Below are 27,928 nucleotides of genomic sequence, written 5' to 3' on the forward strand. Positions count from 1 at the left end.
CTGTTTATGGCTCCCGAGGAGGGGGGGGGGGACGGATGTGTTCCTGGATCCGCGAACGTATATAGACTTTAAATATTGAATATAAACAATGTTTCGCCGCACATTGAACATGATTTACCATTATGGTATGAAATTGTAATTCTACAGAGAACTTCTTTGTTATGAAAATAACTTTCGATAAGACATCTTATAAAATATAATATAAACATTACTTGTGTGAAATTTAGCTTGTAGTTTACTAGACCGGCGCAAGCTGCATGGTGGCAGTTAGCGCCAATGCAAAACGGCTGTCGCCCCTGAGGCGCCTCTTAACGCGCAAAGGTTCAAACTGCCTTCCAACTGGCGCGTTGTGGCGACGAAAATTTCAAATATTTTGACATTTTGTGTGGCGAAAAAGAGCCACCATGCGCCAGCTGGCATGACTGGCAAGCGGTTTGAGCTCGCCACTAGGCACCTTATTGGCGACACAGGGCACCGCAGCCGTTTTGCATTGGCGCGAACTGGTGCCAACTAGTGCTGACCCTGTGGACCTCTAGCATTATTACATATTAGCCGTGATCTGCATATAGATTATTTGAAAGTTTAAAATGTGAAAAAACAAACATACGTCATATCTTCCAATCAATTTTGATAAAACCTTCAGATATATGCACTTTTGCTAGTCTCTTCTTTTTTGTAATCAAGTTTTCATTGAAAGTCATATTCTTCATAGAAATGTTTGCCTGGCTTAGATTCTAATTTATATTTTCACGCTCTCGACTCCATATTTGACAACTCCTTATTTCCAAAAAATATATTGATATAATTTTGATCAAATATGATATCATGCTGATATTTGTCGCATCTGAGTAATTCTTTGAAAAATTATGAAGTATTTTTTTTTCATATTACCGCATTTTTTCAACATTATATCATGAAAGATGTGACTAATAAATAATTGAATATAAAAGTATCCATAAATTTGAGCTTTCTGTTAAATTTTGTACTTTTAAGTTGAATATTCCATATAAAGCGGAATCTACAATGATACGTTTTTCATTCTGTGCATTTTGCTAATTTCTTCTTTCTAAAGGAAAATGCCTGAAAATGCTCGAAATGCATTATATCGTATTTTCGTTCCATTAGATATCTCTAATAACAAGCTTCTAGGAAACATGCAGAATATTAGAGTCTTTGAGAAAACATGAAGTTATAAATAAAGAGCAAAGCCTCTATTCACATCGCAAATGAAAGGTTGGAGGAGCGAGCAATTTGAATTCATCTCACTCAAGTGGCGTAGGATAACAGAAAAATAAATCTTATCGATTGGAAGTCTAAAGTGATTGGATATTACTTACTATGTTTTAAGTAATTGAAAAATTAGACTCTGATCGTTAGCGAGCAACCGAATACTATTTGAATTGATTTCCCTACAGATGAGAACTAATCTTTTTTCATAATGTTTCATGAGAAAAAATTATATTGACATCACCACGTGAATGATGAAAGAGGGAGAAAGAGAGCGATAGAGAGATTGGCCTGGTAACAGAGTGATGGAGGGGGGGGGGAGACAGACAGACAGAGGGGGGGGGGGGCGTTGGGAGAGAGAGGGGGAGGAGGTATACCTACACATCTTCCTTTTCTTCTTGCATACCTCAAAGGAAATGATAATGGAATTAAGAATATTATCTTTAAGTGATATACAACAAACTTTCCACTTATTATTTGAAATAAATGATTTTTTTTTCTAAGAGAAATATGGCACAAGTTCGCAATGTTGTAGGGTAATGAACCCGAACATGAATTAAAAACAAAAAACAAAATACTGCATTGAGATGACAATGCAGAAGGGTTCAGTGACTGCTATCTCTTGTTTTATACCAAAGGCAATCAAAATACTAAGATGCACTTCTTCTCGGGTCAATACTACTTCTACATCTCCCAGACATTCTAATCAAAATAAATGCTTTGTGGATTGCTTACCTCGTACACATGTGTCTATGTCAGACATGTTTATCGCTTACCATGAAATCAAGAGGGTATCTTATCTTATTTCGAAATTGAATTCTATTTTCGAAAATCAATATCCCTGATATTCCAGAATAATGCTAGGCAGCTATACTCGTTATCCCCATTTTGCGGTGGGTATAATAATGTTTGTCTCTTTTGCTATTCGGGTTCATCCTGTCAGGAAAGAAACTGAAATAAATAAAGTTGTTTGTATGAACCAAAAGGGAAAACATTGAGCTAGATATACATATGTTAGAGCGGATTTTAATGCATATTCATTTTCATTCATTCTAATAGATTCGTATTCCATATCAAACTCTTAACAAAGTTTGAAATCAAGAGGATGATTGCTTACCTGCTTGTCAAGTGGTAACAATTCCCTTTTAAAAAGCAAATCAGAATTCTGCATACAGTCGGGAAGAAGAAATGCAAGCGGCTAACACTTATATTTCAAACGAAAATCTAAAATAAACAATAAAGCATTACGTGTTAGGTATGTGCTCGGGTCATTATCTTTACATTTCCACGAATGACGATTATTGATCAGTTGATGGTGCCATTCTTTTATGGTGGTTGATATCGTAGCAATTAATTTACTGAAAAAAAATATCCCATATAGCATCGGAGGCCAAATTATTAACGTTTGTCTAAATCATAGATCATCCAAAAACAGACTTTTTCTCCAAAAATAATATGGTATTAAAAGAGACGATTGGCAAGGAATATAACAAGTGCGTAAACTATGGAATGTTTCAGTGAATGTATAAAAAAAGGAGGTAGAATCGGGAATAACCAATAAAAAAAAAACCATATTTAAAATCCCATTTCTAGGTCGAATACTTGTTTTTAACTTATCTTTTGGATTTATTATAAAAAAAATACAGTTCGTTCATTTATTTTGCACATTTTGTTAGAAACTGTTCCATCTTCAGCAAGACACCTTATAAAACTAAACAGATCAGCGGACGAGATGGGGCAAAAGAAATCAATTACTGCAATTTTTGTTCATATGATTGTTACAATGATAATTGTTAAACCAAGTATTATATCTAAAGGTGTGTAGACCAAATCGACAATTGTTGATATGGGTAGATTAAGTGCTGAGAAATCCAATACATCTTTTCCGTAATAACATCTTCACGAAATAAAAGCTCCAGACCTGTGGTAATGTTAAATCTGTAGGAAATGATCATTACTGCATTAACGCTTTTTCATTACACTGCGAAGCGAATGCGGCGACAATTTGAAGCACGTGTTTAGTTGCACTGGGAAGTATCTCCTAGCCCCCTTTTTTGTTTTAAGTAATATTTTATTTCTCCCTCATATCACATCTAAAAATAAATATAACATGACATCATTAACATAATTGTTTCAAGTTTACGCAAAAACATTTTAACATGGTAAGAAATGGAATATATATGAATTTCAAATGTAAACATAGAATAATTCTGCTCACATTTCCTTAACAAGTTATAATCACGAAGGGATTAATGCAGAACACAATCCGGGTACAACAACAACAACAAAAATCTGAATTACGGAAATACACTTATAATCTGTATATAAAACTCAAGTTACACAAGATTCCCTTTTCCTCCGTCGTTTACCATATACTCTTCAATCAAACTGATTAATGAGGAAGCTAAAAAACTTACACTCAACTTAAAACCAGACCCTTAGCTACACTTAAACCCCCCCCCCCACCCATAAACGACGAATAAAGAATAATAATAATAATAATGGTAATAAAAAAAGGAATTGAGAAAAAAAAAACTACTAAGTGGTGGAAGACTGTGAGGCTGATTCGTCAAAGTGCTCCCATTTTCTTAGATGAAATGCCAAAGTTCCCCTTTCCGTTGCAAGCCGTTTCTCTTCTTTTCTATTTTCAATTAATTTATCTCTAATTTCCTTTACATTTGGAGGTAACCCCTTTTCTCTACCATGGAAGATCATGAATTTTATCAAAATTATAATGTGGTTTAATAATTGTTCTGTATTTACATTAGTCTCATTTATTCCGATATGAATTTGTTTCCAAGATATTCTCCTAAGAAACGGTAAGTTCAATTTATCAGCACATTTCTCCCACAGTCTTTTAATTATATTACACTAAAAAAATACATGTTGATATGTTTCTTCTAAAATATTACAATATGAACACAACCCATTTATCCGAAGTTTGATTATGTGTAGATGATGGTTTGTATACTATCTATACAATAATTTAAACTGGAACTCTCTTAATTTGCTAACTAATGTGCACAACCTTGGCTAAACAAAAATCTTTTCCACTTCCTTAACTTTTATATTATAAACTAATAATAATATTAAAACTAAGCCAATTTCTACATTATTGCTTATTTGACTTCTATACACCATTTTTGCATTTATTTCTTCAAATTTATAAACTTTCTTTGTAAATACTATTTCTAGGCTGAGGCCACAGTAGATAGACTCCTTGCCGGCTGAACGTTTCTTTTCCATTCATGAGGAATTATTGAATTTATTCTTCCATTTCTTCTTTACTTAAACCCTTTAAAATAGAATAAGCATCCTTTTTCAATGACCCCTTTTCATCACAAATATGGTGAAGTCGATATATATTTTTCAAAAACAAAATTTCATCAAATAATGTTTTGCCATCCAGCTGAATATATTTATTGTTATACAAAATTTCATTTCCCTTGTAATTGTCTTCTGCTTTAACATAATTTTTCATATCCGTCCATGTTTCTGTTAAACCTCGGTAGAAGGTAGGTAGCTTGATATTCACACTCTTGTCCCAATACTTACAATAAAAAAATAAATTACCTCCCATTGGTCTCATCAAATATTTGAAGTATTTTTTCCAATTAATACCCTGTTTTCCTGTAACAAGCCTTTTTATCCACACTATTCTCTGTGCTTTCACAAACAGTCTGAAATTCATCCTTTTGAGTCCCCCTTGCAAATAGTCTAAAGCTATTATGGTATTTCTAATTTTGTTTCTACTTTTCCACACAAAATTGAAACTTATTTCTTTGATGTCACTATGTACCCACTCTTAAACTGGCATCAATGATGTTTTATATATCAATTTGGAATAGCCATTTATTTTCCTTAATTTAATTTTTCCCATTAATGTTAAATCACGTCGCTTCTACCAATGAAATAATGTTTTGATTTTACTTAATATTTCTTTGTAGTTCATTTTTTCCTTGATATCTTCGTGTATCGAAAAATAAATTCATGATATCTTAACAATATCGACTTGCTTCCAAAAGGGAAAATTATGAGTGACAAACTGTGGGCCTAAAAGTAATATAAACGTCTTGTCATTGTTTATTTTTAATCCTGATAAATGCTTAAAAAATGCGTTCAGTCTCCTTAAATGAAGGTAAGTCTTTAATAAAAAGCGTTATATCATCTGCATACAAAACTTGTTTTAATTCTGTTTTTCCAAAACAGATCCCTTTTTCCTGATGATTATTCCTACATGTAATCATGTGAGCTAAAATTTCGACACACAAAACAAATCTCGGCTGTCGATCACGTGATGGCGCCGAAAAATTAATATATCAATTTATTTCATACAAATTGCTATTAATTAATTATGCTCATTTATGCATGGGTTCGAGTCCGCCCGGGGCGAATGACTGCATGAAGCCAGTGCGTTGTGTGTAAACGTCTCTCCCATGTTTCATAGATGCAGGCTATGTTACAAGGGCAAACACTCCGTTCCTCGGATAGGTCGTTAAATGGAGACCCCGTGTAGAGGAGAGTCACAACCTTTGCACGTTAAGAACCCACTGCACTATTCGTATAAGAGTAGGGGGAAACCCCAGTGTAGTGGTCCACCTGCACTCCCCCCAATCGTTGAACTTTGTCGGGGACTCTTTTTAGATCGTAAACAGCATGAAATAAATCCATTTAGACCAGCAAAATTAAAAGTAATCAAACATTTATGATGTTGAAAAGAAAATATGCTTTGGATTTGTACAAGAAATCACGTTTTTAAGCAATTTTTGTCAGACATGGAGTTAGTAAACGTAGCGATAATTTCGGAACTGCGTACCCGGGCGTCGCAAATTTGGTCTCAAGTGATGTGCAAGGGGGCATAACTAGATGCGAACGCGAAGCACGAGCTGTATCTTAATGATATAATGATAAGAAAAAAGTGAACTCTCCAAACACCGGTTGATGCAAGCAGAGCATATATATATATATATATATATATATATATATATATATATAATCAGCTATATATGTGTGTGTAAAGTTATACATGTACAACAGCTTTTGGCAACTCTTTTTTATTTAAATATTTGAAAGAAATGGATGAAGAGAACAATGGTAGGCGTAGCTTAAATCAAGGTTCCCCAGAGCTATCTACCCTTTGGAAAAATTGGTGATGCCGAAAAAATGTCTCTGCCGGGAATCGAACCCGGGCCCCCAGCTTTGAACGCCGGTGCCTTAACCACTAGACCACAGAGACGGTTAGTAGCTAGGGCGAGCCCGATCCGATTGATCGTCAGATAGACAGATTTTCGACACTATACCAATTATATATTCCTTTGTCGGGTGAAGGTGAGTTCTGAACAATGACAAGCCGCCATGCCTCAGCTGGATCAAAGCTATTGCTTCGATACAGTACACATATGGGAGAAGAAATACAAATGTGTAAAGTTATACATGTACAACAGCTTTTGGCAACTCTTTTTTATTTAAATATTTGAAAGAAATGGATGAAGAGAACAATGGTAGGCGTAGTTTAAATCAAGGTTCCCCAGAGCTATCTAACCTTTGGAAAAATTGGTGATGCCGAAAAAATGTCTCTGCCGGGAATCGAACCCGGGCCCCCAGCTTTGAACGCCGGTGCCTTAACCACTAGACCACAGAGACGGTTAGTAGCTAGGGCGAGCCCGATCCGATTGACCGTCAGATAGACAGATTTTCGACACTATACCAATTATATATTCCTTTGTCGGGTGAAGGTGAGTTCTGAACAATGACAAGCCGCCATGCCCTTCACCTTCTCTTCATCCATTTCTTTCAAATATGAAGAGAACCATTGTTCTCTTCATCCATTTCTTTCAAATAATATATATATATATATATATATATATATATATATATATATATATATATAAGCTTTTAACCAAAACAAATAGTGAGAGTGCGAAGCGCCAGCGGATACCATGATACTGTCCAGAAAACATGGAAAAGCTAGTCCTTGCCAGCTTTAGTTAAATTCATGAGGAGGATACATGAATATACAAATATATATGCAGAGGTCCATCCAAAATGTGAATAGCAAGCCAAATATTGTTGAATATACTGTCTTGACCTAGGAATATATCAAGCGATGTTTGGAATCCTGAAGATGAAATGTCTTGATGTATTTCTCTAATACATTGAAATTTCCATAAAACCTAAAATGAAGGGGCAACCCCCCCCCCCCCAACTTCTCCCTTTTTCTTCACTTCACCTAACTTCTTCACCTTGTCATCCCTCATCTTTCTCATACCCATTCCATTTCCTTAAAAAAATAACCAAATATTAAAGAAAGTAAACGAACTTTACCGCATACATTCGTATTTCCGAAGCTTCGTAATTCCGAAGGTTCGGTTATTCCGAAGGTTCGTATTTCCGAAGGTTTATATTTCCGAAGGTTCGTAATTCCGAAGGTTCGTCAATCCGAAAACTAAATAAGGTTCGTAATTCCGAAGGTTCGTCAATCCGAAAGCGAAATAAGGTTCGTAATTCCGAAGGTTCGTCAATCCGAAAACGAAATAAGGTTCGTAATTCCGAAGGTTCGTTAATCCGAAAAACGAAATAAGGTTCGTAATTCCGAAGGTTCGTTAATCCGAAAACGAAATAAGGTTCGTAATTCCGAAGGTTCGTTAATCCGAAAAAAAATAAGGTTCGTTAATCCGAAAACGAAATAAGGTTCGTTAATCCGAAAATTGAATAAGGTTCGTATTTCCGAAAATGAAAATTATTCATTTTGGTAACAAACACGGATAATAATAATAATAGCTGGGAGAACAGTTTTCAGAACTCAAGTGGCTTCCCTGGGTAAATAATATAATTTTTATCATTTTAGGCCTACATGAAATTTCCAAAAGTTTGAGCACGTGATTCGCTGGCAACATCTCACAAGGATGCCCTTTTAACAGTAATTGACCAAATAGGCGAATTTTACATTTTCCCTAAAACCGCTTGCTCGCTACGCTCGCAGAAATGAAACGTAATATATAACTTACCAATCAGAGATCACTTAATTTTTTTGGCTCAACTTAATTACTACAAAACACACAACCTCTTTACACAGCTGATAATCTTATGGCGAAAATATCCGTTTGCACCATAATGCCCCTATTGGCCCCTTTTTTGGCTCCCCCCAAAAGGAAAATACGTTCCGCCGCCACTGGTTGAAACACGCATCGTCTTCATGGCTAACTGCATAAAGTTCTTGAAATGTCCCCTTTAGACATGTTAGATCAGGTCAGAGCTTATATTTAAAATTTCTGTTCGCGCTTCTTGCTCGCAGTTATTATCTAGTTACATAGGCATCTCGTTTTGAAGATCACAAACATATTGCCCATCATATCAAAAAAAATATAGCTCGCGCTCGCATTAATTTAAAAAGGGTTTATCATGTTATTACAAATTTACTTTATTTCATAAGTATGTAGCTAATTATTGACTGTTAGGACTAACCTTTCTAAAAACAAACAAAAATCAACTTTAAGCAGCCGATCGAGGAAAATATGGCCGAAAAAAAGCCCCCCCCAATTTTACAAAAGTTGGATCCGCCGGGAGGGAGGCAGGGGGCACTTGCACCCCAAAAATGAAATAAAAAACAGGGAAATGCATATTTTTCCAAAAATGGGAAAGATCCTTTTTCAAAAATAAATATGCTGTTTTTCATGTTTTCAAAATAAAATACTCTTTTTAAAGTAAAGTTTTCAGGCTGGAATATTGCAAATTTTCAGCTTGCGCTTCGCACTCCAAGTTATTTGATTGGTGAAATATGTATCCTAAAGAGGTCACTAAATTCTTTCTTTAAGATTCCTTTTCTGGTCAGTATGTTTAAGCTCGCGTATTGCGCTCGTGTTAATTCTTTAGTTAGATGTACATATTTTTAGTGACAGCAGAAATCTGCTCGGATTTTTAAAAACTTATTTCCATTTTTATTGAAATACCCTTAAGTTTTAGCTTGTGATTCAAGCTCGCAACACCTCGCAATAATGCCATTTAAAGAATAATTGACCCCCAAAAGGAGTTTTACAACTTCACATTTGATTTTTTTTACCAAGCCGCTCGCTCATTATATTCTCTCCCGAAAAATAAAGGCTAAATATACATTTTGCCATAATAAGAAGTCATTTCAATTTTTTTTTATAATCTTAAGGTGAAAATATCACCAAAGTGCCCATGTTGACGTACGAGTTTCATTTTGTGGCTTTACCCCCCAAACGAAAAGTCGTTTGACCGCCCTTGCCTTCCCATCCTCATAACAACTGAACGGCAAGTGTTCACCCCACCCCCTTGCCTCTGCCTCTGCTTTCCCAGTTTTCATTTTTCGGATTAACGAACCTTATTTTCTTTTCGGATTAACGATCCTTATTCCGTTTTCGGATTAACGAACCTTATTTCGTTTTCGGATTAACGAACCTTATTTTGTTTTCGGATTAACGAACCTTATTTTGTTTTCGGATTAACGAACCTTATTTCATTTTCGGATTAACGAACCTTCGGAAAAACGAACCTTATTTCGTTTTCGGATTATCGAACCTTCAGAAAAACGAACCTTATTTCGTTTTCGGATTAACAAACCTTTGGAACAACGAACCTTATTTCGTTTTCGGATTATCGAACCTTCGGAATAACGAACCGTCGGAATAACGCCACAAATGGTCGGATTAACGAACCCTTTTTCGTTTTCGGATTAACGAACATCGAGGTATAGGCAATTTACGTGTTTCGGAATTACGGACCTTCGGAATAAAGAACCTTCGGAATTACGAAGCTTCGGAATTACGAAGTGTAACCGAACTTTACAGTCATGTTCATGATTGAAAAAAAAATCAAAACTCAGCTCGAAATGATAAAAATCTTGTAAAATTTGACGGTATCTTGCATTGAAATATTTTTTTTGTTTTTTCATTAAAATGATGTTCCCAACCGCTACCAACTGAAACTGACTGATCCCTATGGAAGAATATCCGAATTCCCAATTGTGATATAGGAGTCAAATGTTGTAACATCCCGTTTATGTATGTTATAGGTTCAGAATCCATTTTATTTGTACCAATAGAAAATAAAACCGAAATCTGCTTTTACAAATGAATAAAATAAAATTTCCCATGATAACAAAACGATTTTTTTTTCTGAATGGATACCCTCTGTTGTTTAGAAAATATCAGAGTGACAAAAGATAAACATATGGAACATTAAAAGTGCATTATATAAATATATGAATAGAAAGTAAATGATAACATATCCAGCTATGAATTCTGCTTTTTTCTTTTCAATTGGGAGCCCTGAATCCTGGACCATATGCTTGCTGATATATATATATTATTCTGACTCTGTCGCTGTACCACGCTGCATCTGTTTCAGAGTCCGGTGAAAAAATAAAGATGACAGGATGGTAAAGAGAAATGACGATGGGTCAATATATTGTTTGATTTTAATTTCATCCTGCCAGAGATGTAAACAAACGAGTGCTCGTCAATCTAAAACTATCGATTGATTCGAAAGCAGAGCATTGCACTAACAATTTACTAGGCTTCTTTTAGAAATTGATAATATAAACGCACATTTTTGGATATTATCATTAAACGAAATCGTGTTCATCATATTCAAATATTGAAAATAAGATCGGTTAAGGGACTCATTTATCAGCACCACATTCAATTTTCATCAGCAGCATCATCTGACATGTCACCATCTCCATAAGATTCTACTTCTTTGCAATCATTACCACGTGATCCCCATGGGTTGCTACGGAGGCCAATGCATAACAACTCTTGATGTAATAATGTATAAAGTAGTGAAGGACAAAAATTCTGACACAAAAGAATGAAATGAGGACATAAAAAGGAAAGATAAGAAACGAGGGTGTAAAGTGGAGTAACTCAACAAAAGCTCGAAAGAACCAAATTAATGACGTCATGTTTTTTTTCGTCTTGCCCCGGCCCCATATCCTAATAGATGCCCTGGTGCCTCCTTTGATGATCAATATAATCTGAATAATGATCATCAACAGATTCATGGTAGCCATAACCAATTCTAACGCCATTTCTATTACAGTCAATATCTCACCAACATCAACGTGACGGGCTTATCATCTTCCAAATTATCTGCCCTGGCAACCAAATTCTTTCTAGAATAATACCTTAATATGTCGATGATAACTAAAAGAGCTCCGATGTGTCATTCCTCTTTCTTATGATTCATCAGTTTTGCCGTCTGTAGTACATATCGATTCCATTCGACTTTCATGCACTCATTTTTGAAGAGTCGTACTAGGCACATTTCTTCTTTTTATCAAGATATTCCCCTTAAATTTTTTTTTCATTTCTTATTTAGTATTACAATCTCTTTTCAAAATATACACAACAAAAAATGTAAGTCCCCCTTAAACATCAATAATTTCCGAACCAATGCTAGTTTTTAATACATTTTTACATGAACGTGTAGGGAATTTTATAAGCTACCCTCTGAGTGAATGTTATGGACGTATTTTACGTCATGCTTCAGTGAGCTCCGTCAGAAGGCAAAATTGTCACTTTTCAAAAGTCACAAGCCAAATATCATGACTTTGATTCCATTTTATTGGAACTAATTCAACATTTTCATCATAAAAATAATCAGAAGGCTTGTAAAAGGTACAGTACTTTCGAAAAGACGATACAACTTTTTCGGGTAAATGTCAAGGTTGAATGAACACAAGTCCAAATTTGCTATAATTGGATTTTTTTACACATTTTTATCAATAAAAATGATGGAATATGATGACAGTTATTTTTGGGAAGATTATCTTCAAAAATATTCATCGTTTCACGGTTCAATGAACATTTATTTAAAACACAAAATACTATTTCAAATATCATAGGCAAGTATTGTTTCATTTTGGAAACTGAAACTAATCTTTAATCAAATTTTCGCTATGTTCATGACCAATTAACATGTGTCAATGATTCAAAGCGTTTAATTAAACATTCACGCTTGAATGAACATGTGGAATGTGATTGGCGTTTTTTTACGCTATTGGAAGAACTGAAATTTGTAACTATGGATATGTGTCACAAACCTTTTTGCATGGTTCATTTGATTTGATTTCATGAAAATCCCGATGTCTAATGCATTAGTGAGCACACAATTTTCGAAAATTATGCAAATGAGAAGAAAGTTCAAGGCCTTGGCCCCACTCTGTGCCGTATCGAATTTTTATTTTGGTGTGCGTGTCTATTGGATAGTGTTACTCTGAAGCCATGTGAGAAGTTTCATAAAATAACTGTCGGCAGAAGTAGCAAAAACTGTCCATGAAACAAACCCTCATTTCCTATTTGTTAAAATTTTGACTTCCTCTCTCATAGACTTGTGTACATTATGGGTGCATATGTTTTAGAGTAAGTAACCCCGATTCAATATGGTGGAACTTTTTTTCATGGCTGTCTTGTCATTTGGCAGTAATGTTTATAAACCTATGGGCAGAATTCTGTGCAAAAATGAAATCGATTTGTTTATTTATGGATGAGTGAGCACGCATCAAAGTGGGGAAAATTGGTATTTTCAACGTCACAGACTGATTTTGAAGGGTAGTAATGTGAAAATTGGGAGCAAATTCGATTTCAAATGAGACATAAATTGTTGTTGTTTTTATCATCCATTATTTCTATGACCATACACTTTCCGAACTTTTAGCAATTCCTGGTTGAGCGAGCACATTCGAAAACTTAGGAATGAATACTCTTTACTCTTTAAAAATGAACGCCATAAAATGTGCGCAAATGAATGTTTGCTTTCAAAGGTCTTTCCAAGTGCACCCATCAGTTTGTATTGGTACCCATGAACTGGCAACTGTTCAATCAACCAAAATTCTAGGAGTCATTATCCAAAACAACTTAAAATGGGACCAAAACACAAATGATATCATAAAGAGATCAAACAGCAAAATTCACATGCTTAGATTATTGAAACGCCATGGTCTTCCCCAAGACGATATGTTGACAATATAGCCTATATATGTTATTAGGCCCGTGCTGGAATATGCAGCTCCTGTATGGAACGGGGGACTCACCAAAGAGCAGATCACAAGGTTAGAAAGAGTTCAGAAAAGGGCTTAAAGGGTAGTTATGGGCACACGCTACTCTACTTACGATAATGTCTTGGTGGAATTGAAGCTTCAATCACTCTCTGATAGAAGGGAAGATTCGAGTTTGAATTTCTTTAAGAAAACTCTACTCAATACAGACCAATTTGAATCGTTTTTCCCTCCAGATAATCCAAGATTCTTGAGACGTAAACCCCTAATCCCTGAGCCAAAATGCAAAACTAAACGAATGCAAAATAGTGCAATACCGTATCTCATTCTTACACTTAACAATAACCAGAATAAGTGATGAGTGAGTATGCTACTTGTTCCTTCCTACCTGCTCTTTGGACTTGTCAATCCCTTAAATGCTTGTGGTTTCGTGTCTCACTTATCCCTTTGACTCTTTATTACCTTTTCTATTTCTCCATCCTTCCCCTCATCCTGTTTCTACTACTTCTTCCCTTTCTTTCTTCATCCTTTTTTCCCTTCTTCATCATTTGATTCTTTTCAATATCTCCTTCCCTTTTCTTTTACCCTTGCTTCTTCTTTTCACCTTTGGTCTTTGCCTGTTTATTCATTTTCCTTCTCATTATCACAGTCCTTCTCTTCACGTATCAGTTTTTTTTCCTCAATTCTTTCTCCTTTTTCGCTTTTCTCCATTTTCTTTTTCACACAAACGTTATACACTCTATTTTCATTTTTTTGTTGCTTAACGATGTAATCTGGTACAATACAGACAAATTCTACTCTTTTTTTAACTTCACAGTTTACTATGTTGAAATCTAATTATCTAAAACTTAAACAGTTTAGTTTTTATAGTAGCCTCGCTACCGTTCTCTCTTGTCCTTCTTTTGTTTCGTTATATATTTACGCTGTATTCCAAATTAAGTTGTTTTCACTATTGATCAATTACTCCATCTCGTTTACTATGCTATTGTTCTTGTTTGTTTATTTGTTATTTTATATTTTTTTTCATCCGCCTTATTAATTGCTGCCTCGTTTTTTTATCTTCTGTCCCTTTTCTCCTCACTCTTGTTATTCTGCCTATATTTTTCTTCTTATCCTTCATCTCTTTTGTATTCATGTATTTAATTTATACCTCAATTGTATATGATCTGGTACTTTTTTTGCATAATTTGTATGTCTCATCTATGACTTTGTATTTTTTGCTTTAGTTATGTGATTATTGTAATTGATGTTAACGTCATATTGAACACATTTTGTCTTAAAAGTTCCTCTTTGTGTACCATATTTGTTTTTTATTGTATTATGTTTTTGTTGTTATATGCCACACTTTGTTTATTCCTTATGATTTCAATCTTTTATATTGTAAAAACTTTTTGTAATTCGGCTCTGTGCTGTGATAAAAGTTATTATCTAAATAAACCATTTTGAATTGAATTGATTTGAAACTGCATAAATGTATTGTTTTCCCAACAATTTCTCCTGATCATGGTAAATTCATGGACAAAATAATCAGTGGCGGATTCAGAACTTTAAAATGGGGGAGGGGCCTATAATCAGGGGAGCCACCAACATTTTCAAATTTTAATATGACATAACAAGTTGTATAGGATACCACCAGAAACCTCTATGATGACACGTCACAAAACAGGGGCCGCGGAACGGTTTTGAAAATGTGGGGAGGGGGAGGGGAGGAGCTGAGCCAAAAGAAGGGGGGCTGACCATGCAAAAAATAACAATTGTATGGTCATTTTTACATTTTTCTACATGCTTTTGGACAAAAAGTGGGGGCTGAGCCCCCCCCCCCCCCCGCTTCTGCGGCCCCTGCAATATTGTGCTCACTCAACCATGAACATACGATATCAAAATTGTGTGTGGAGATTCTAAATTATGGATAGTAAAACAGCATTAACACCATAAAATTCACCTAAAAACAACTATTGTCCAAATTTGTATTTGCACAATCTGAAAAACGACTCTTGTGACTTTCAAAAATGGTCATTTTTAATTCAATCTTCAATTACTCATGCACGACTCAACCGATCAATCTCATTTTACCCAGGAGTTGCTTAATGAGTGTAGAAAACCATCTACGGAATATCATATCTCAAAATAATTCTGTTCAAAAGTTACAGCAATTTGATTAAGGGGGGACTTATTTTTTTGTGTATAGATAGTGATCTTGGAGGAAAAGTTGTTTATCAGCAAACTGGATTTTCTTTCAATTGCAGTGCCATGATTTAGACAGCTGCAACGGAATTTACAAATGATTAAAACATAAAGGAATATATCCGAGAGAGGTTGCAGTAACAGCTGTACAAAACAAGCCGAAGGCAGGATATTGCAATACCCCTTATTATGTACTCTTACAGATGTGAGGAATGTTTTACATCGATTTTTTCCCCTTTAAGTCGATATTTTTCTTACTATAAAAAGAAATACTTGTTTTCGTACAACATTTTAAGAATTAAATGCCATGACTACCACTATCTCATATCTTGGACATTCAAAGCAGAAACCGATGATATGATTTATCGCACTACGTGGGCTTCTCAATCTTGACATAAAATCAATGCAATTTTCTTCTTTCTTTCATTCCTCGTTTTTCTTGTTTGATGTACATTATTGGTACCGTGCGTGTACATGATGTAAATGGCGTTTTAATCCATACGAAATGGGGCCATACTTATGAATTTATTCACCGACAGATGGCGGTAGTAAAAAATCATTGAAAACGTCGTTGACCCCCGGGACATGCTAGAGATCTATCAAATAACTGAATGAGATTGAGTTGAATACTCGTTGATCAAACACAGAAAATCGAATATTATTTTAAATATTCGCTAATTTATAATTCGATAGTTTCAAAATGTAATTTTGTAATAAAACTTTCGTTCTACGAATTCAATGAATTCAAGTGGTTTGAAGGGTTTTGAAAATGATTTTTTGTAATGAAATCATCAGTTTGAAAAAAAGAAGGAAACCATTTTTTCCTCTCAACAATCACAATTATCCCCATGACCAAGAACACGTGACAACTGTTTATTTTCTTTTTGTGTGTATTGTTATTTAACTGCACGCTGACATTACTTTTCTATCACAGGTTAACGCGAAACCTTTTAACTTGATCTCAATTGAGCATTCATGTGCAAATTTGTATAGTCAACATGACTACAGATACACCGTTCAAAGAACGACTTCATATCAATAATTGGTGGATCAAAGTGTTTCTATCAGAACTTGTTGGAACGTTTACATTGGTGGTAAGTTGACCTTTCTCCATATTTTATACTAACTAATTTTATCATAATAATATGATTAGATGATACACCAAGTTGTTGAGAGAAACACGAGCTCGGTTTCATGACTGTTCTTGTTTTCTTCATTCGCCTTGAGCACTCCGTAGGGCAAATGCGGCATATAGGTATCTTGTTAGACAGGAATAACTGTTGTTCCTGGGATTTATTCAACAATGTCTGATATTTTACTGTCATTCCCATTCACCGACGGTAAAAAGTTAGTGCGAGTTCGCTTGGGTTCTCATGTCGAATGATTTGTCTAGATTTCTCGCATTTCTTAGGTCTAAATGAAATAAAATTATATTTAACATGGCCCACATTTTTCATGAGATTATACACCTTCTTATGATGTTACTGATTATCGGATCAAATACTGAAAAAAATATACATTACCAAGAACGTTGTCGATCCCCAGAAAGTTTTATTCATCGGGGGGGGGGGGGTAATATTACGTAATAATACAAAGCGCCATTCCCCCCATGAGTAGAAAGGGCAAGCGGATCGACGCCCATGGTTGCCAATATTTGGTTTATTGTTTGTTTGTTTGTTTGTTTTTAATCACCGAAGGAAAAAAAGAAACCTGGCAGCGGAGTTTGTTGTTTACAGTTAGGCTTTTATCAAGACTTTCCAATTAGAATTTTCGATATTCCCGCCAATTAATGCGAGCGACAAATTCCGAACGCACGCACAAAGACAATTAGCGATATGAAGACAAGCTCAAAGTAGTGGCACGAATCACGAAATACTTTAAGACTCGGGTAAAAGGTATATAAGGATGATGACTTCATTCAAGATAATAATAATAATAACTGTTATTTATATTCGCTATACACAAAAAGTATCACAACGCTTACAATTGTCAGCAATAAAAAAACAAATATTAATCTTAAGTAAAAAAAATAATATAATTATATTTATTAAATTGTATCAATTGTTGGTGTTCTCAACTGCGCCAGATGAGGTTTGGTGGCCTCTTGCTTGCTGCTTTACGATGGCCAAAAAAAGGATCGGTGATGACTATATAATTTTGATCATCATTTGAAAGAAATTAGCACACACTACGGTCTAAGGTAAAAACAAAATACATGTATATCTTTTGTCAAGTTGGATGTAATTTTTTAAACTAAAAATGTGATATTTTATGTACAGAAAACGATCCCCAAAATTGGGTAGCGCAGAAGGTTAGATCTCGCGTTACTGCTAATGCGTTGTCTTTACGTACGGGCCTCCATGACAGCAGTCTCTGTATTGGTGAGTGGAGCCAGCGTAGGTCAGCGGAACAACCAGTTTACAGAAACTGAAGCTTTTGGTATAAGTATCACACATACTATTAGGTTATATGAACCAGAGCATTGGCGCATAAATAATTATTATCGTAATACCTACATGAAGACTAAATCACGATAAAATACATTTTCATGAATGGGGAATCATGAAAAATGACAATGAGATTTTACGTTCTTGATTTGCGAATATTAGTAAAAAAAAAAAAAGAAAAAAGAGGCCGGTCATCTCCACAGTTAATGAATATTCTTTATATCCTAATATGATGAATCAGCTAATACATTCGGTCCGAACATAAAAACAGTCCCGTGCATGCACTTTGTGTGCAGCTTCTTGACTCACTAGAAAGTGTAATGCCATTTCTTAACCAACACATTTCCATTGACTATACAGTCTTAACAGACTTATTTTCAAGCGCACAATCTTCAAAATTCTAATTCATTTTTGGCAAGTTTTTTTCTTATTTCAATCCCCTGAACAAAAGCCATGTTTTTTAATGTATCAATAAATGTAGCCAGAAGTCTAAATATGTGCTTACCCCCTTTTCTACTCAAATGATGAGTATTATTCTTTCTTTACCTCGCATTTGTATCAGGCCTTTATATTTGCGGGTTGTAAATTGAAATACATTGGTGCTCAAAAGCAAACCCCACCAGAAAATGATCATATCATATCATATTTGAATGTTCAGGTTCTGCAATATTTAAGATAATTGATTGAAAAATTCGGGTGACAAACTATTACATTCAATAAAGTTTGTTTAACATTGTAGTGTTGTCTTAAATCGTATGAAGGAGTGCATTTTGTGGCGGGGTTCACTTATTCTTTGAGCACAAGTGTACTTGTATGAAAAACATAAACATGCTGAATCATAATATTGAACGATATTAATAGGTATTTTTGACATTGTACTCATTGTACCATGTATCCGATACCTATATCCTGTTTAGTTGTCGAGTCACTATTTTAGAGGAAGTTAATTACATGAGATAGAGGAAATCAGAAAAATAGAGTAAACGATTGTAAAGGAAACAAGTTTCCTATGTGATGGATGGCTGAGAATCAGGTGGGCGACAGCTTTGTTTCACAAATTGAAAGCCGTTTAGTTAAAATTAGTTTTAGTTTAGCATGTCATATAAATTATGCAGTAATGTTTAACATACGTACTCACACACTTTCTCTGTATTAAAGTATGGTTCTTAAAAATGATGTTCATAATATGTTTTGTATGCATAATCAAAAGAGCATGGAGGGAAAACAATTTGTGATTGAGCCTCTATTATATCATAAAAATTTCAGGCGAACAATGTTCTTATTTCTTAAGTAATGGATCAAAAATGTGTGAACTTCAAATTTTTACAGAAGTAATCATTCGTGCCGATAAAGTTTTGTAGTGTTATATATATTCGGACTTCCTGCGCCATGTGAGGCATACCTCGTGAAAATATACTGGAAGGGCCTTTAAAACATAATTAATACGTTTTTTAAGGCACATTTTGGTAAATTTACCAATGTGTAGGACATTATTCCCTTCGAGGATCGTAATCTCAATTGTCCGTTCTCACTGCCAATACAATACTGTAGGCCTATACGTAAGGAGGTCAATGTGGTATTTTATCAGTTCTTTCTATCTTTTCTTAAACCACATCGACTAAACCCATTTGTCTAATCGCCAGTTAGTCTAAGCAATACCCATTTGGTCCATTTGCAAATATATTTTGTGAATCTCATTGGCATTTCATTTTTTCCTCTATTCGATCTACGAAGTATTTTGTTTTATTTATGTCAAATTCCAATTTTTCAGTTTCCATGGTATTTCACATAATTTCAAAGTTATCATAGCTATAAATCTTTTCAAAATGGACACCGTTATGTTTTTGTATTCACTAATACATATGAAAATCATACAGTAAAGTCATATTGTTAATAATTATAAATAATGTGAACCCAACCCCTTCCAACATTCTCCCACTTCATTGACCCAACCCATCCCTGAAAAAAAAAACAATTGACACGTACAACTTAATGGAATGATCCGGGCTGAAATATCTGTTTATGAAAAAAAATAGCGTTCAATGCACAAAGCAAAATATTGTATCAAAATCTAAACAAGTAGGCCTAGTCGGCTGGGTGCAACTGACATGCTATTCACATTTCTGACATAATTTCCAGTTAGAAATTACTCTGTCCTAGTAAAATACGACTAGAAAATAGTCAAATATTACTAGAATAACAGTTGTTCCCAGCTGACCATATGAAATAATAATTCTTGGCTGACCATGGTGATCCAATATAAAATATGTTACAAAAAATACTTTTTTACCCATTTTACCCTATTCGCATAATTGGGCAGGCCTTATGACATGCGACCATATTATCTTTGCTCCAGAATGATTGTCAAATTTTGTTTTAAGGTGTTTAATAAAACTGTCCATATTGTCTAAAATGTGCAGGCATATCCCGTTTTAATTGCACATTTTGGTAACAATAGTTTCCATCGTGATTAGGTCCAGGGATACACTAACATATTGTACCCACAAGTTGTCAAATTTTCCTTCTAAATAAAGTTCATTACAGATGGCGCTATAGCAAGGACCGTCCTGAGCGGTGGAAAAGCGGGTGGTGCTCTGTCAGCTAACATTGGTTCTGCTCTTGCTGTAACTGTGTCCATTTATATTACCGGAGGAGTTTCAGGTTTAGTATATTGTTTCCCTAAACACTATACGCTAAAGAGAATGCGGTTCTACTCATCTGCGCCCAGTGGATTAGTCTCCGGACTTTGAAACAGAAGGTCGTGGGTTCAAATCCCGGCCATGGCGTAGTTTTCCTTTAGCAAGAAATTTATCCACATTGTGCTGCAATCAACCTAGGTGAGGTGAATGGGTAACTGGCATTAATTTATTCCTTGAAATGCACTAAGCGCTTGAAGGCTGCTTGAGCTACAGCCGGGGAAACAATATCAGAGTCGTTTTGAAACGCATAGAGAGGTTATTCTTAATGTGATGTGCACTGTACAAGCAGGTTTTTTCTCTCTCTCTCTAGAAAACTTCCATTACATTGTGTATAAAAATCTTTAACATACAATTTTTCCTATTATATTCTATTTTTTGTTTATGGAAGTTGAATGAGACAAGAGGAAGAATTAAGAAGTTTTGAAAGATTTAAACTTTGTTTATATTTTTCTCGAATATTCAATGACGGTATGGTGCCAAATCTTCCAAAACCTTCCGGGAATATAAATAATTTTGTACCAATATGCAATCATATTTTCCGAAGATGTCAAAAGTGTCTCTTTGTCCCACTTTTCTATTAGGCTAGACTGGAGTCTTAAATGATCAGTAAGTCATTTTTTAAATGATCGGTAAATCAATTTCAGAAAATAAAGTAAAAGAATTTTTTTTTATTTTTATGGAGGAAATATCAAGCGTTCCTCTTAATTCATTTCTTTATCAATATTCTAGTTGACGAATCATCCATCATTTCCCCTTTTATTTCTTACTTTAAAAAAGTATTTATTTCTTGATGCGGCGATTAAAGAGGCAGAACGAACAACTAGGACAGAATATAAAGGCCTTTTGTTGACATTCGAAGGATTCAAAGTCTATCATTAGTGAAAAAAATGTTATGTACTTAAAATGCAGGTGGTCACATTAATCCTGCGGTAACCCTATCGATGTGTAGCCTTGGTCGGCTAAGATGGCTAGCTCTACCGGTCTACTGGATAGCTCAGTTTATAGGTGCTTTCCTTGGGGCTGCCCTAGTTTATGGGATCTACATCGGTAAGAAGCGTTTTTCTCTTAACCATCGTAAATCTCGAATATGAGAGTGTAGAGAAGGAAGGCGCAAAGCACATCTTATTTTTAGAAGAACAATTTCTTTAAAGTTCATCATTTTATCAATAACCTTATTGTCATCTTTATGTTTATTTTTAATTCTACTATTATCATATCAATTTATATTGTATAACACAAAGTGAGAGCACCATGTTGTATTTAAAGTAGAAGTGAGGTACTAGTAGTGGTAGTAGTGGTGGTGGTGGTGGTGGTGGTGGTAGTAGTAGTAGTAGTTGTTGTTGTTGTATTAGTATTAGTAGTAGTTGTAGTAGTAGAAGTAGTAATAGCATTATAGAAATTCTCTTGGTGATGATGTTCATCATCATCATGACTGCGAACATCGTCACATATACATATCTATCTATCAGGAGAGTTGTCTAACAACATTTATACTACTGCTAATTATTTTCTAACATACTGTACCACTGATTCCATTGATGGGAGCTTTTAAGTTTTTTTGTGAGAAACGCTTGACTTGCATTTTAGATTTTCTGATTGATCTCTGCATGCATTCGAGGGTAAGTTAAACAAGAATCATCCCCAGCTCATTGCTCTGATTTTATATATTTTTACAGATGGTATAAACCATATTGAGGGCGGACAGGCTAATCGTTCTCTTGCTACCGCGGGAATCTTTGCAACATACCCCGAACCATTTTTAACAATACAAGCAGGAGTTGCAGATCAGGTGAGTTGGTATATATTGTAGTCCCTGCATAGTTCAGGATGTGTAATATTGATCTCTATAGATTGATTAGAATCCCTCCACCGTTAAAACTTCCTAGAAATGACTTAAAGGTCAAGTCCCGCCCAGCAGAAAAAAAATGTTGATTTGAATAAATAGAGAAAAATAAACCGGAAAACAATAAAAATTTCTTTTAAAACGGATGTAAAATAACAAAGTTGGAGATGTTAAAATTTCGCTTATTTATCACTAAACAGTGATTCAAACAACTGAGTGACATGTAAATGAGACAGGCGATGATTTCAATCACTCACTATTTCTTTGGGGGTTTTTTTCTTCGAAATATACAATATTTCCTTTTTTACAGATTTGACAATAAGAACCAACTTGACTGAACCATATACTATATTAAACAACGGTAATTCAACATGCTCAGGGTGGAATTAATCGTCGTTTCACATGACAAAGAGGAGACAATTTTGAAAATTTCTTATTTCATATAATAAAATACAAAAGAAATAATGAGTGGATGACATCATCAATCTCCTCATTTGCATACCAACCAGGATGTGCATACAACTGTTTTGTGAAATTAAGCGAAACGTTAGAATGCCATAACTTTCTTATTTTAAATCCAATTTTGATGAAACTTTATGCTTGCTGGATTTTTCTCGTTTAATTGAACTTTTTGTTGGGGTGGTCTTATCCTTTATAATAGAAAGTAAATGCCGTCATCAATTAATTCATGATGAAGTTTTTAAAATGTAAGTTAATGTCTTTTATATTATGTCATAGATCTAGATCTGGTATATTAAAGTCAAACTCATTTTTTTGAAATCTTAGCTAAAACCGATAATTCTGATGATAAATAACACAAAAAGGCATTTTGAGACAGTGTGTTAGTGTTACTTGGGAAAATGCCCATCTTATGTACTTCTGTGCTTATTTTGCTTATTTCTCAGTAATTAATTCGAACTGATTTTGAGAGCATTATCACACGTGGTATTTATCTTTAAAATCTTAATTAGAATTAGAAGAGTAGAGAAACAATACCCCGCATCAGGCCCACGCCCACACACCGAAACATAATACTCTTTTCTTTTCTTTTTTAAACAAGTGCACACCTAGTTACCAATAATGCATATAGCATTTCCATTTATTTGAAAGCAAGATGAAAGAGCTTTGTAGATTAAATGCTTCGCTCACGGGCATAGGTGCCGCGGCCGGGGATCGAACTCCGGACTTTCCACGTATAGCCAGGCGCCTTAGACCACTCGGCAACGGCACCTCCACACACACCCACTCACACACACACACATATATATATATATACACATACATATACACACAAGTATATTATATATATCAGGGGTTCTCAAACTACGGCCCGCGGGCCGGATCCGGCCCGCAGAGCTTCTCAATCCGGCCCGCGAGACTCTGCTGGGATTTTTTAATCACTTTTAAGTCACAATATGAAACATAGCCCCTTAGTTCAATATGATAACATTGTGTATCCACGTAGACCTAACCGTAATAAAAGTAATGGCAGTCAAATTAATTTGACTTTTAAACAAAGTTTAGTGGAGTCTTTACTGTCTGTTCGATCTACTTTCTTATTAGATGACCAGCGCTGTTGTCACCATGTTTGGATCTACATACAGGTGCGAAAGTACATTTTCCATAATGAACATTTCAAAGAACTAACTCATACCGTAGTAGGAGCCAAATGGTTTTCAAATGGGGGTCTGGTCATGCAAAAAATCACAATCATAAGGTCAGTTTTAAGTTTTTGTACATGGTTTTTGAAAAAAGTGGGGAGCTGTCAGCCCCCCCCCCCTTCCACGGTCCCTGCTTGCCCCATCCACAACAGACATGGTATATTATTCATTCTACTTTGACTACAAAAAATATTGATACTTCAAGACATTATCTGTCTCCCCAATACCAGGTATGTATGGCTTATTTCGAAAGGGTGGGTGCTGTCGCGTTAGGGTGCGTCAACGCGAACGCGAAGATTCGTCCAAAGCCCCCCCCCCCCCGGTTTGGCCGAAAGGGTGCGTTGGGAGCGCCACGTCGCGTCGCGTTCACTGGAACGCGCCCTTTCGTCCAAAGCCCCCCCCCCCCCGGTTTGGACGAAAGGGTGTGTTTAATAATAATGACTAAATAAATACAAATATTTATAAGAAAGCTGAACAAACAAAAAAGACGAGTGATATGTGAAATTTGCAAAGGAACATAAATCATCATATGGCACAAACATTCTTTTTAAGGTAAAAAAAAAACGATGACGGCATGCTGCATGAGGATTTTTCGGTGGAAATTTTTTATGGTGTAATATTGATACATGTAAAAATTATGACTGATTTCAAGGTTCTTTCAAATAAAAAAAAGTAACTTACCTTCAATTTTATACTTTGCAGGTGTATATTTATTACAAAGGAAAACATTCGTATACCTGGAGATATTTGGTGTCCCCCAAATTATAAAACTTACGGCAGATGTGTCCTGGAAGGGCAAGGCCAAAATTGATGTCGGGTCAGCATTCACAACGGTTAACTCTGCAGACCCTACCTTACTATATTTTACACTTGAGACCCTGCCTCAGTATATTTTGTGAGATGTATCTGTTGTGTATGTGTGCGTGTTGTGTGTATAATAATTATAATAATAATATGTGCGTGTTGTTTGTATAATAATAATAATAATACTTATAATAATAAAAATAATAATAATTATAATAATGATAATAATAATAATTTTCACCCCAAAGAGTGAATTTATGGAAATGAATTTGGAGTGAAAAATTGGCGCCAAGTGGCTTATTGCAAGGGTGTGTATCTGATTTTATTATTATTATTATTATTATTATTATCATTATTATTATTATTATTCTTAGTTGAACTTTCTTTCTTTTCCTCAAATTGTCAATGCTTTAAATGATTGAAAATCCACTATTTTACGTGCAAATTGGCAATGTTTGACAAAATACCTTATATTCAGCTTTCTTATAAATATTTGTATTTATTTATTCATTATTATTAAACACACCCTTTCGTCCAAACCGGGGGGCTTTGGACGAAAGGGTGCGTTCCAGTGAACGCGACGCGACGTGGCGCTCCCAACGCACCCTTTCGGCCAAACCGGGGGGCTTTGGACGAATCTTCGCGTTCGCGTTGACGCACCCTAACGCGACAGCACCCACCCTTTCGACATAAGCCGGTATGTATAGGTACAATCTAGATTCGTTTTAATATGTTTTAAAGTTCTACAATTTGTTATCATTAATATTGACTTTTGCTGTGTTTTGAAATCTTTTCTAATTATGCCTGCGTTCCATTTGAAACTGTTATAAATTTGTTAGATTAAATGTTCCCAAAATAAGGGCCAGATTGCAAAAGAGGGCATCTAGGACCCTTCTGGTTTACTTGGAGTCTCATCTGGCCCTTCAAAGAAAAGGTTTGAGAACCCCTGATATATATCATTGCGTGGCTTTTTATAACTGAGTGTTACGAGTCATTCAAAAGACGCAGTAATACAATTCCCACCAAACCAGATGGGTGTTTCACAAAGTTATACGTAAGTTACGAGCGACCTCATGAACGACTTGTCATCCTTTCTCTGAAATCACGAGCATCAATGAAAATCTGGTGAACGAGAAAGGCTCTTTCGTACAGTCGCTCGTAACTTACTCCCATACTTGTATTCATCATGTTCATGTCTTATTTTTCTCGTTTTGATAGCTTGTGGGTACAGCTCTTCTGGTCGGTGGTATATTTGCAATCTTTGATAAACAAAACATCAAGCCAGCCGTTGGTCTTGAACCGATAGCGGTTGGTTTGCTTCTTCTTGCTGTCAATATATCCTACGGCTACAATGCAGGTGCAGCAGTCAACCCTGCAAGAGATTTTAGCCCGAGACTCTTCACCGCTGTTGTCGGCTACGGAGACGACATTTGGTTGACGTGAGTAATACATGTTGTGATATTTTCTAACCTGCAGGACCATATAAACACGCCCCTTTGAATGTAAAAAGCGAAAACATCAATATCATAATTGATTTACATAGCGCAATGCTGAACTAGTTCCTTACTTTCGCCTACAATCGGTATAAGGACGTAAATCTGGGAATAGCAGCTAAATTTCTTAGAAAAAAATATGAAGTAGCTCCAAGAAATATGAAAGCAAGCGACATGAAAGTTTCAGTGTCCCTCGAAGGGGGTAGAACTTACATCAAAATAATCTTGACAAGCAGAAAAGGGGACAAAACACCCTAATCGCGCTTTCGTCATAACCTCGTGGCGATCATGATGACAAATATCATATCAACCCGTGGTATGCCCTCTGTCGACAGCTTTATTTTTTCTCCCTATTCCAAAAACAATCGCCGATTTATAGCACTTCACACTCGATTTTAATATTTGTCATTATTCGGCAGCATTTTTATTGTATTCATTTATCAATCTCATTTTTTATTAAACCAGTGAATAATGTGATTTACGGTAGAAAGTGTGTGATACCGTGTGACGAAACGTTCTTAACGGTTTTTTTTTCAAATAGTTTTTACGATATACATATATCTTTTCCTACGACATACATGTAGTATTTCTACGAATCAAATTCAAGTTCATTATATGGCAACGGTCCATACACAGTACTCAGCAATTGAATTCTATGGTCACAAATGTATTAATGTTTGTGACATAATTTTCATTGACCGTCGTAATGTGGGTGGGGAGTGTTTGTTAAGGTTTGTTTTGATAATAGGTTAAGCTTGTACAACTATTATGAGGGCGGCAGGTGAATTAACAGTAGTACCCGGATGTCAAACATAAGTCCTCAATTTCAAACGAGTTAACCTAGTCCACTCTACAGCAGTTACACAAGGTATGGGATAATCATGTAAAAAAAAGTACGTGTGTGGGTGGGTGGTGTATGTGTGTCTTGACGTCTGATGTTATCCTGTTAGGCGTTTTTCTTTATAACCGCTCATCGAACGAACGGGTAAAAATGACACTTAACATTTCTTTCCAGTATCAATGACACGGAGTATGAAGCAAGTCAAGAATTGTATTTCAATCTCATATCAAATCATCATATCGAAAGGATCAGCTTTTGCATTGATTTTTTGTGTTGTTTTTTTTTTTTTTTTAGAGCATCTGGCGACGAATTTTGGTGGATACCGCTATTTATTCCCTTCATCGGTGGCCCTATTGGAGCATGGTTGTACTATATAACAATAGAAGTTCACCATAGACCAGCAGAGAAAGTAAATGAGTCATTGCCACTTTTCCAAGCACACCGAACCACCATTGAATAGAAATTGTATCCATGATAATAACAATCCATAGATGATTCCACAAAATCCACATGTATGAAATTGTCGTGAAAATTATTCCTTTTCGAAATGTTGATGGGGTAGGGGGGAGGTCATCAAATATTTCAGCCAAGGAAATCTCCATTTCCATTGCAGTGTCAATGTGTAGTGATTCTCTCTCTGACCCTAGTAGTATGTCGTATCTACCCTTTGTCCATTTCCATCCCATCTTTTGCCACCCACCACTTGTTGG

At 35.3% G+C, this 27,928-nt stretch overlaps 1 protein-coding gene across 1 annotated transcript; it reads left to right on the forward strand.

The window, feature by feature from the left end:
• Window positions 1–16,322: 16,322 nt before the first annotated feature.
• LOC121414939 (aquaporin-9-like) lies at window positions 16,323–27,702 on the forward strand. The gene is made up of 6 exons (XM_041607985.1): window positions 16,323–16,524; window positions 20,412–20,538; window positions 21,486–21,623; window positions 22,253–22,365; window positions 26,103–26,323; window positions 27,513–27,702. Exons 1-6 carry the CDS (start codon window positions 16,429–16,431, stop codon window positions 27,676–27,678), a joined length of 861 nt encoding a protein of 286 aa, XP_041463919.1. The 5' UTR covers window positions 16,323–16,428; the 3' UTR covers window positions 27,679–27,702.
• Window positions 27,703–27,928: the final 226 nt, after the last annotated feature.

The sequence above is a fragment of the Lytechinus variegatus genome, chromosome 5 (genome assembly GCF_018143015.1).
Source record: "Lytechinus variegatus isolate NC3 chromosome 5, Lvar_3.0, whole genome shotgun sequence".
NCBI classification, from domain to species: domain Eukaryota; kingdom Metazoa; phylum Echinodermata; class Echinoidea; order Temnopleuroida; family Toxopneustidae; genus Lytechinus; species Lytechinus variegatus.